The following is an 11,445-nucleotide window of genomic DNA, read 5'->3' as shown; positions in this document are numbered from 1 at the left end:
CTAAAGAAGCAGTGATGATGTTAGAATCGATATCAAGAGTTTGGACCCTATTTACGGACGAAGCCTCCAATGCAAAAAGGGTCCGGGCCTGGAAGAGTATTAACCACTCCTTCGGGATAAACCTTGAGTCAAGCCATAAGAACGGTTTCACTGACTAAAAATGAAGCGGAGTATGAAGTTTTGGTTGCAGGGTTCTAACTAGCCCGGGGACTGGATTCTGAGGTCAAAGAAATCAAATGCGACTCCCAGTTGGTGGTAATTAGGTCTACGGGATATTCAAATCCAAAGAGAAACACATGCACCAATATGTAGTGAAGTTTCAGGATTTGCTCGCCCGGTTTTGAGAGTGGTCAATCACGCATATCTCGAGGGAAGAAAATGCAGAAGCAGACGCATTAGCTAACCTTGGCTCGTCAACGGAGATGAAGGTATCGAACACCGATAAGATTGTACAGCTTATGCACTCGGTTATGGACGCAAATAGCTACTATGATGTAAACGCGACTAATATGGTCTGGGACTGGAAGAATGAGATCATTGATTATCTTGAGCATGGAAAGTTGCCTGAGGATCCAAGAGCATCCTGGGCGCTACGTGCTAAAGCAGCTGGTATAGTTTCAAATGAGGTCAATTGTACAGAAAACCTTTCCAAGGCTCGTTTCTTGATGTTTGGGAGCCTCTGAAGCTAATTACGTTATGCGAGAAGTCCACAAAAGGGTCTGTGGAAACCATTCGGGCGCAGATTCCTTAGTACTAAAATTGGTAAGGGCAGGATATTATTGGCCCGGGATGGAACAAGATGCCAAAAATTTTGTTCAAAAATGCGATAAGTGTCAATGCTACGCACCGATTGTACATCAATCAGTAGAACCATTGCACTCAGTTTTGTCTCCATGGTTGTTCATGAAGTAGGGAATGGATTTCGTTGGACCGCTGCCACCGGCCCCTGGTAAGGTAAGGTTCCTTTTGATTTTAACTGTCTAGTTTTCTAAGCGGGTTGAAGCATGTCCTTATCAGAAGATTGGCGAGCGTGAAGTGGTGGATTTCTTGTAAGAGAACATAATTTGCAAGTTTGGGATACCAAAAGAGATAGCCTGCAACAACGAGCCACAATTTATAGGCGCAAAGGTCACGAAGTTCCTTGAAGACTTGAAAATCAAAAGGATCACATCTTTGCCATATCATCCGAGCGCAAATGGTCAAGCAGAATCAACGAACAAAGTAATTATACAAAATCTCAAAAAGAGATTAGAAGCAGCTAAAGGAAAATGGCCCGAGAAACTCCCTGGAGTATTATGGCGTACCGAACAACGGCCAAATCGAGCGTAGGAGAGACTTTTTTCTCCCTTGTGTACAGAGCAGAGGCCCTAATCCTGGTGTAAGTAGGCGAGCCTACCTTGAGATACTTCCAGACAAATGAAGAAGCGAACAATGAAGCAATGTTGGTCAATTTGGAGTTGCTCGATGAGTGCAGGGACTTGGCGCATATAAGGATGGTATCTCAAAAGTAGAGAATAGAAAGATATTACAATCGAAGAGCCAACCTCCATTATTTCAAAGTGGGAGACTTGGTTTAAGGAAAGTAACTCAAAACACCCGGGAACTCAAACGCAGGGAAGCTAGGTCCAACATGGGAAGGCCCATACCGGGTTTCAGCTACCACCGGGAAAGGATCATACGAGCTGGAGAATCAAGATGGAGAAAAGTTACCAAGCAAATTGAATATGGCACATCTCAAAAGATACTATTGCTGATGAACATCACCTATAATGAAAGTATATGTTGCACTCATTTTTCCTTCGTCCAGTTTTTGTCCCAACTGGGTTTTTCCGGCGAGGTTTTTAACGAGGCAGCAACAGAAAGCATACTGCAAAGAAAGTTTCAACAACAGCAATAAGACCTTTTAAAAACAAGGCACATAAGCGAAGAATCAATTGGACGGTTAGATAATCTTTTGCTCGGTAGCAAAGTTCCTACTGGGAAGCTAAGTTTGCTATAGAGCAAAGGTTACCCGACCATTCACAAGTGCGAGCCACTAGGGGATTATTAGATAGTCTTTGGCTCGATAGCATAAATTCCTAAGGGGAAGTGAAATTTGTTACCGAACTGAAGATTGTTTAGCAATTCATTGATGGAATCCTCGAAGATGTTAAACTTCTAGTGTTCCAATTCACATTCTTCGCATTCAAACACCCAGGGGGATGATATGATAATACATCGCAAATGACTGCCGCTTCGACCCGAATACGAGACCTGGAAATGTAATTGTATCATCTGGACGGGGGACTGTACAGCCAAACCCGTAGAAACAAGTTGTACAAATTAGCCAAAAGAAATGGCAATTTCTCTTTAGCACAACGGATGCTTATGTACTATTTGAAAATAGAAGGAATAAAGTAAAGTCCTTTTATTTTAATCTTTTTTCTTGTTTGAACGATGAATTGATTTTGTCATTTGAAAGTTAAACAAGTACTTCAATTGCTAGTGCTGTAATAAATAGGAGAGTCCTCTTCAAGAGCATCGTGAACATAAGAGGGCCCTCTCTTATGAAAACCCTCAAGTTAAAGAGTTGATTTCGGAAAGACTTATTCCCGGAATCCAAATGCTTTCTGGAAAAATAAACCAGCCTTGCATAAAAAGAGGCAAAAAGAAACTTGCACAAATACTTAAACGAAAAAAAATGCAAAAAGCAAATTTGCGGAAATACATAAACGAAAAAAGATGCGAAGATTAAACTTGCATAATGTTTAAACGAAAACACACAGAAAGGAAAACTCATGCAATAATTAAGCAAAAAGCTATTTTTATTTACAAGGAATGTGCCAAACAGCACGCGTACAAAAGTTGGAAAAAGAAATCAAAAGCTAAGTTGTTGCATCTCCCGAATCCGGAAGAAGAGAAACATCTGCGCCCCCGGGAGAAGGGGGTAGATCCACCGCCGGTTCGATATCTTGGCCTTCATCATTTTCGCCCTCAGCATCATCACCTTCTGGTTCCTCTTCAGTTCCCCAAGAACTCAAAACCGGGACCAGAAGAATCGGTAGCATCAGGCCTGGCCGGAAGACTTCTTTTTTCAGCTAACTCCAGCTCAGGGGCCTTAGCAATTTTGGCGTCAAAATCAATGACACCCGCTTTGGGATATTCCAAGGGTTTTGTCCTCATGCTATACATAAAATTCGTTTTCTCAACAATGAGGGAAGCCGCTCGGCGCTAAAGTTCATCTTTAAGTTGGTCAACCTCGGTAGAAATATTTTCCCGCGCTGATGTAACGGCCCGAAGAATAACATCAAGATCACGGACCTTGGAGCTGAAAAGTCTATTATGCTCAATGGTCCTCTTATATTTCTCCTCCAATTGGGTATATTTCACCCCGGCAGCAGCAAGCTCTTCATTTTTGGAGTTCAAGGCCGCCTCCAAATTGTTTAACCTTTTAGCGGAGGCAACCTCGCGATCGGATGCAGCAAGATAGGCACTATTAACTTCAGCCCATTTGGCCCTAGCCGCTTCAAATTGAACCCTCAGCGGGGAGATCTGTTGGCTAAGGGTCTATACTTCTTGCTCGCTTTGCTGCAAACGAGCCTCCAACACAACAACCTCAGTAGCTTTCGCTTCCAGTTTTGAGAGGTGAGCGATAGTTAGGTCCCGCTCGGCTAAAAGTTGATCCCGCTCGGAGGTAAGTTCGTCCTTATCTCGAATCAACCTTTGGAGGCCCTCGGAAGCAAGGAAATTGGCCTGCGAAGCAAGAAAGAAAAACTCAAAATACTACTATATCAAAGAGAAAAAAGATCGTTGTGCATAGCATTGTTTAACAAGCATTCTCCCGAGAAAGCTTGTATCTTTTCCCAATCTTTTTGCAAGTTCCACCGGCCGGGACAACAGATTGTATCCGGTAGAGACCGAGAGAGTAAAACTCCTCCTTTTTTACAGGTCTTCTAAGGGGATGGCATAATTTTGCCCCAAATTCCCATAAACTGGGGAGTGGGGGAGGGGAACATCCTCTTTTCGGAAAGATGCGGCCGGTGGAGATGATGTAGCAGTTGCCGGTGGATGAGTTGGTGAAGAAGGAGATGAAGCTGATGGCATTGAAGGGTGAGAAGTAGTTGTGCCAAATGCAGTGCTGGTTGTTGGTTGCTCGTCAATCAAAGACGCCAGGGGCTCGGTACTCTGCCTCACGGTACCGGGCATATCGACTGGGATCGGGCAACGGAAGTTGGCATTTTCTACCATCTCAAACTCCCCCCAGAGCGCCTCGTCCTCGGTTGGTGTAACTAACTCAATAGATTGAGTATTCTGTTAAGTTGATGAAGGTCGTTGTCATGTAGAAAAGCTCCATCATCACTAGATTCTCCATCATCATCTATAACTACAGTATCCATGGCCGGCTCGGGCGTGACGCTCGACACCACAACATCTGAAGACGGTTCGTGCACGACACTCCTTGCCCTTTTATTTTTTTCCCCGGCCGCGAAGGAGCATCTCTTTTTTTCTTGCTTTCTCTCCACCCGGGGACTCCGAAAAGAAACACTTGCACCCAAGAAGGCTTGGAGACGCCTGTTCGAGTAAACGCCTCCTGAAGCAGCCTCACCGCATCAACAGGATTAGCCAAAACATCCTCCTCAGGGACGATAACCGAGCCTTAGGGTAGACTTGAATTCAGCAAAAGGAGAAAGGATTAATCAACTTCCTCACACGAAAATCAAAGACGAGATGAGTCCAATTTACCATGATTTTTGGCCGTCCACCCGTATTTAAGTGCCAGTTCTTTCCACGTGCGGGTCTCGGGCTCGGTGATGTCCAAGATTTTCTGGACTCATTGGTCCAAGCCTTCAACCTTAGGTGGTATCCATCGAGTTGTTGAAACAGGCGAAAAAAGAAGGGTCAATAATAATATGAGATGATCTTTAATGAAAGAAAGGTTAAACGAGGAACTTACGAGTGCGGTTCCATGATTCCTGAAAGGATGAAGCCGTTGCCGGAATGATATTATTAGTGACAACTACAACGAATTGTTCCATCCACCTACGGTCGTTGTCATCATCCATGCTAGATAGCAGAGCATGGTGGCCACATTTGCTGAAATTTACCATTCCCCCGCGGAAGATCTTGGGGGAATAGAGGTTCATCACGTGATCTAGGGATAGCTCTTCTCCCGTCTCCTTGCACAGGCGTCGAAGACAAGCGTTTGTCCTCCACACGGAAGGGCTTACCTGTGCCAAGCACACCTGGTAGCGGAGGCAAAACTCCACGATGACGGAGTCAAGCTCTCCATTCAAAGAAAAAGCTCCCAAAGTGAAGGGATACGTATAAAAGTATGTAAACTCCTTCTTGGGTAAGGTTACCCGCTCCGCCAGATCAGGAGCGATAATGTCTAAATCCTAGCAACGACAATCTTCCTTCACAGAAGGAATACTGGAAGGACGGATGGAAGAAGGGTATCTGCCAACGGTCCATGTATGAGGGTTAGTAGAAGGAAATTTCTCTTTGAAGTCTTTAGTTGTGACAAGACTTCTAGGGCTGATGGTGCTCATCGTAGGAGGAGCAGCCCCATCGGCTTTGCCTTTGTTCTTTGAGGAACTAGACTTTTTAAAAGAAGAAGCCATTCTGTATTAGAAAAGAAGGAAAAGCTTTTCTCTTAGGAAGAAGGTTAAAGAAAAGTTGAAGATAAAGTACGAGTTGAATGAAGAGAGTTGAGGAAGTTTGAAGAATTATGAAGTATAAATGAAGAAGTTTGATACGTATAAGCGAAGGAATAGGCGGCCAAAGTCGTGGCCATAATTACCTCGATAACCGGCAAAAGTGGCGCTAAATTATGGGATGGCGCGTGTTCAGAACATTAAATACAGAGAGACGTGCGTCTAATCAACCGTCAGAAAACTTTTCAGAGGAGGTCAGTGAATTTCCCCCCAAAGAAGATGTTTCTACCAACTTCCCGGTGACACAAAATTATGCCACCGGAAAGCAGGGGGACTATCTGTATAGGCTAAAATATGTTTATATTAAATGACCACATAAGGAAGTGACTCTTGGAGTCAAAGACAGAAGATAGTTGTATCCGAAGGCAACAATCACATCTGTTACCGGGGAAAATTATACTCATAAAGGCGAAATGAATGCCTGCCACCCTGTAGCATTTAATAAGTAATATTCTATAGCATTAAGTACGCGGCTCGTTATAAGGAATATGGCATTCACTGCCTGCCGTTACACATTCTTCAATGGCCCTCATAATTGACATGAAAGAGGGGCTTGGTCCTAGGACCTTATTCCCTAGGTGCAACTATAAATAGTGAGCTCTATTATCATTGTAAGCAGGACAACTTTTCTGGAAAACATACGCTACACTCTATTCAAAGCTCAATATAATTTTATCTTCTTGTTTATTGATATCATTGTTGTTGTACCCGGAAGCCTTGCTCCTCGAATTGCTATTCCTGTTATTTTATCTTTATCTTAAGGCTAAGTATTACATTTTCGTCTAATTCACCTATTATTTCAGGATCAATTAATTCACTTGCCTATAAACCACGTATAAATTCAACTGTACTGTTTTATATAACATGGAACATGTCTAATTGATTCCATTGATGACTTTTGCAAATTTTGGAGTTATAGAAAAGGTAATAAACAAGAAAAAGGTATAATTTCACCTATATATGTTATTAAAAAAAGGATTAACTATATTTGGAAGACAACAAAACGTCAATGATATAAAGTTACACTCTTATGATAATAATAATAACAGCAATAAAAATAAATAAAACTTAAAATCGAATATATTAATTTTCTGTTATCTAATAATTTAGATAACAGAAAAAAGTTATTTAGGTTTTTCATGATCTTCGTGCGAACAAATTCACAAGTTAACTAATATAAGGGTCCAATCGCAATATTGAAAAAGAAGTGAAAGAATTTAGGGCAAGTTCCAACCCGCTGTACTCGAATTCTCCTGAACTACTCAAACTGTCTGGTTCCCGGCCAATACTGTCTCTAACTCTTCCTATCTTCGTTAGCAGGTGTTGATTTCCTCTCTGTTCTTTTTCTTTTTCTTCCCTTTCCTCTTGCTGCTGCTTCTTCTCCCTTCTTTTTTCTTTTTTGTTCTCGTTCTCTATAATCTGTGTGCGTTACTTTCAATTGCTATTATTTCTGCTCCGCACCCATTATCTGATTAAGTTTTTTTTCTGTTTTTACCAGTACTAGTTGTTAAGTTGAGGTTCGAAATTGATTAATGTGGTATTCGTTATCACCTTTTTCAGTCCTGCTGTGTTGTGTCTGTTATTTGGAGCAAGAACAATTCCATGTGTTAATTTGTGAGCCTATTTGTTTGAAGAGCTTATTGTTATTCTACAAAAAATTGGTCATGTTTAGCTGCTTTTAACATGATAAGCTGCTGAATGTCAACTTGTAGAGGTATTTTTTATACTGTGTGTGTATGTGGAAAAATTCACTAAAAGATAAAAAAAAAAAAAATACTGATTTTTAACCCATAATTTCAAAAGTGTAATGGGATCAATGGTAAGAACCTACAGAATGAACCAATCAAATTTAAATTCTGGATACGCCTCTAACTATGTTCTTTTTCTTAGGTTATTTAGTTTCGAGCAACCTTTTCCTTGGGTTGCAATGAATCCGTCTTATGGAGCAAATTTAGAGATATCACAGTGCATTGCTGCATCCCCTATTTGTCGTCCAAAATCATCTATCTTTGAACCAAGATCATGTGTACCCAAGCTCCAAGGCTTCTCAACGAAGGTAGTGCCTTTATGCAAAGATCTTCATGCTAAAAGTAACAGGGAGAGAAGCATTACGTTCTCGGTTAGTGCTAGTGCAAGTCAAGTTGATACTGCTGCAGATGAGCCCAGCAGTCTTACATATAAGGATGCTGGTGTGGACATTGATGCAGGGTCGGAGCTTGTGAGGAGAATAGCCAAAATGGCACCTGGAATTGGGGGATTCGGAGGTCTCTTTCCATTAGGTAATGTTTTCCATTAGCCTTCTTTATGTGGGTTAATCATTTTACATGGCATCTTCAATTGAAACACTGACATAATCAAGGTTTTCTTGTTACAAAAATCAAATGACCGTTCGACCAATAAGCTGGTGACATGGTTAAAAGGAAATACTTTAGAAAACATGTTCTTGAGTTAGCTTGGATTTGGTTTTGTAGACTATGCTGGAAATTGGGTGGGAGGTCTTAGATCAAGCTTGTATTCTTCTTTTGTGATGACGGTAGTGTCTGGCAAGTCTTCATGCATCTTGACTAATCCACCAGGAAGCTTGCTGGTTGTAACTTGGCCTGCCAGTGTAACAATTATAATGATAGCAAATTTGGCTTGTGAAACTAGTCGTTCTTGAATTTAGGCTACTTTCTCCTTTGTAAGGTCAGGTATCCTTGAGCACTCACTGTTTCACTATGCAACCTTCATCTCCTTCAGCGAGGATCCGATGTCAATTTCTTGGTGTCTGCAACTACTCACTATTGTAGCGGTAGTACCTGCCAAACGAGCACTGTGTAATAATTATTTTTTCTTTACTACCAGCAAAGTGGACAAGTCCTTTCCCTTTTACCCATATTTCTCATCTAACCCTTAAGCATAAAATGACATAACCTGTTCCTTCTCAGAGTTTATTTAATATTGGTTTGGAAATCTGAAAACTAACATCATATAACAGCAGCCCGAATCATAGGTTATATCAATTCCAAACCTCTTTTTGCTGATATCAAGTGTCATAAATAACGGAGTCACAGTGCAACCTGAGCACAAATAGAGTTTGTCCAACTGAATTAATGCAGTATAGTTGTTATGAGTTGTAGATTATGGAGTTCTAGAAACTTTACTACTACTGATCTTTAGCTTTTTCCTGCTCAAAATTCCCCCTTATCTATCTCTTTCTATCTTTTTCATGCTTGTGTAGCCAATAGTCAAAGTATATGTTTTTTTTTCCTTTCTGTTGTCTTTTTTATGTTGCTGCATGTATTAATTTGGTACATTCTTCTTGGTTTTTCTGTTGTACTGAACAGGGGATTCATACCTTGTGGCTGGTACTGATGGTGTGGGGACAAAACTTAAGTTGGCATTTGAAACAGGAATTCATGATACCATTGGGATTGATCTGGTAAGTTTGATTCATCTTTTTATGTATTTGACAGATATTTAAGAACTAATGGTGCCTTTCTTCCCAGGTTGCGATGAGTGTTAATGACATTGTCACTTCTGGAGCAAAACCTTTATTTTTCCTTGATTATTTCGCCACTAGCCGTCTTGATGTTGACCTTGCAGAGAAGGTACGTCTAGACACAAATATCTCAGTTCATGACATTTGTAGAGCCTTATTCACACTGGCATGATGTTTGGTTTTCCAGTAAAACAGAGTTGGCTTCTTGCATGCATGCAGGTCATAAAAGGTATTGTGGATGGTTGCCAGCAATCTGACTGTGCTCTTCTAGGGGGAGAGGTACCTGTCACTCCATTTTTTCACTAAAAGTCACTCCTAGTAATAAAATTGTTGCATCACTTGTATCCTGCAGCAGAAGCGCGATATGAATGACAAATTCTGATCTTTTTTTTTTCTTTCAAAACAAAGGAATTTCAGTGTAAAGTAAATGATTTGTGCTACATTTTTTTTGTGGTGTGTGCATAGAGTCGTCGAGACATTATGGATATCACTTATATAAACTTGTCTTGTGCTATGTTTTTCTTTTTATTTTGGGTGGGTGGGCGGGGGGAGGGAGGGCAGAGGGAAGAGTTCAGTATACTACTGCATACATAGCTTCTCTCTCACACCCTCATGAAGGTCCCAAATATTGGTTTTGTTTCATAAGATGTGTTTTTTTGCTTTTGAATTGGCTAAGCAATTGGTTATGTGACCCAGTGTATAAGAACTGAATTTGTTGAGTGAGAACAGACAGAAACATGCTTTTGTTCATTGTATGTTAGACTTGGTAAAACATGTTTTGGAATTAGAAGCAATCTTCTGTTGTTGCACTCAACTGATTTGATGTGCGTTTCAGACTGCAGAGATGCCAGATTTCTATGCCGAAGGCGAGTATGATCTCAGTGGATTTGCTGTGGGCATTGTGAAAAAGGATTCAGTTATTGACGGGAAAAGCATCAAGGTTGGAGATGTTCTTATTGGCTTACCATCTAGTGGAGTTCATTCAAATGGTTTTTCTCTTGTTAGGAGGTTTGTCTTGTAAAATTATTTTCGAACATTTTGATTTTTTTTTTTTTGACTTTATGTACTTTTATTTCATTTCTCTGAATGATAATGATATGCTTATCTGTGTAGGGTTCTGAAGCAAAGTGGTCTTTCTTTGAAAGACCAGCTTCCAGGTGAAACTATTACACTTGGCGAAGCTCTGATAGCCCCAACTGTTATATATGTTAAACAGGTTTCATCTTGGTTTCCTTCTCTTCTGCTTTATTGTTAAATTTCATTTTTAATATTGGGTATGCAGTAATGTGTTTTACGGATTTGGAAAATGAAGGTCCTTGATATTATTAGCAAAGGAGGGGTTAAAGGAATAGCCCACATTACTGGAGGCGGCTTCACTGACAATATCCCTCGAGTATTTCCTAAAGGCCTTGGAGCCATTATTTACGAGGACTCTTGGGCAGTTCCTCCTGTATTTAAATGGATTCAGAAGGTGAGAATCTTTAACACTTGCTTGAATGTTCTTCCGCTAATTACTTGCAGGTGGGGATACTGATTAGTTACACTTCTATTAGATACCATATCGTTGAGCTGCAATTTTTTTTCTTTTCTGCCTTTAATTTTTACAATATGGTGGTTGAAATGAAGGCGGGAAGAATAGAAGATGGTGAGATGATGCGGACTTTCAATATGGGAATTGGGATGGTCCTTGTAGTTAGTCCAGAAGCAGCTGACCGGATACTTGGGGAAGTGCAGAAAACGGGCATAGCATACCGCATTGGTGAAGTTGTAAAAGGTGATGGAGTAAGCTATAGCTAAAAGCTGTGAAAATGGTCGGATGATCTCTATGTTCATCAACCTTACTTCGATTAAGAGTTCAAAATTTTGGAGCCTTTCGCATCCTGTGTAAGGTTCTTTGTATCGTCTAACAACAAATGTATAAGCTCTTATAGATGTGTTCTGTTATGTGCCATCAATAACTTCTGTTGCACAATGAGGACGTAGACAACTTTAAGAGGTCTTGAAATGGTTTTGCATGTATTTTAGGAGATAATTTTTCGTTAAATTCCATTTGGATAAAAAAATTCTTGTTATAATATATCGTTTCATTATGGGTCTGTCAAAATGATTAGATTATTCTACAAATAATGATAATATATTATACACATAAGGAGTAATATTTTATACTCCTTTCAAGAATGCAGTTTTTTTTAAAGAGTGGAATTCATCTTAAACCCCAACTGCGAACATTATTGGGACGTATCTCATTTTAGTCATTAAAAATATGAATAT

The 11,445-nt window shown here is 40.4% G+C and overlaps 1 protein-coding gene across 1 annotated transcript; it reads left to right on the top strand.

Moving 5' to 3' along the window:
• On the top strand, positions 6,881 to 11,264 carry LOC109234274 (phosphoribosylformylglycinamidine cyclo-ligase, chloroplastic/mitochondrial). Its single transcript, XM_019400187.1, has 9 exons — positions 6,881 to 7,013; positions 7,584 to 7,972; positions 9,020 to 9,114; positions 9,182 to 9,283; positions 9,394 to 9,453; positions 10,010 to 10,182; positions 10,288 to 10,390; positions 10,487 to 10,645; positions 10,801 to 11,264. Exons 2-9 carry the CDS (start codon positions 7,621 to 7,623, stop codon positions 10,969 to 10,971), a joined length of 1,215 nt encoding a protein of 404 aa, XP_019255732.1. The 5' UTR covers positions 6,881 to 7,013; positions 7,584 to 7,620; the 3' UTR covers positions 10,972 to 11,264.

The sequence above is a fragment of the Nicotiana attenuata genome, chromosome 11, assembly GCF_001879085.1.
Source record: "Nicotiana attenuata strain UT chromosome 11, NIATTr2, whole genome shotgun sequence".
In the NCBI taxonomy this organism is placed as follows: domain Eukaryota; kingdom Viridiplantae; phylum Streptophyta; class Magnoliopsida; order Solanales; family Solanaceae; genus Nicotiana; species Nicotiana attenuata.
Note: the sequence above shows the minus strand (reverse complement) of the source record. Positions and strands in the feature narration are given on the sequence as shown.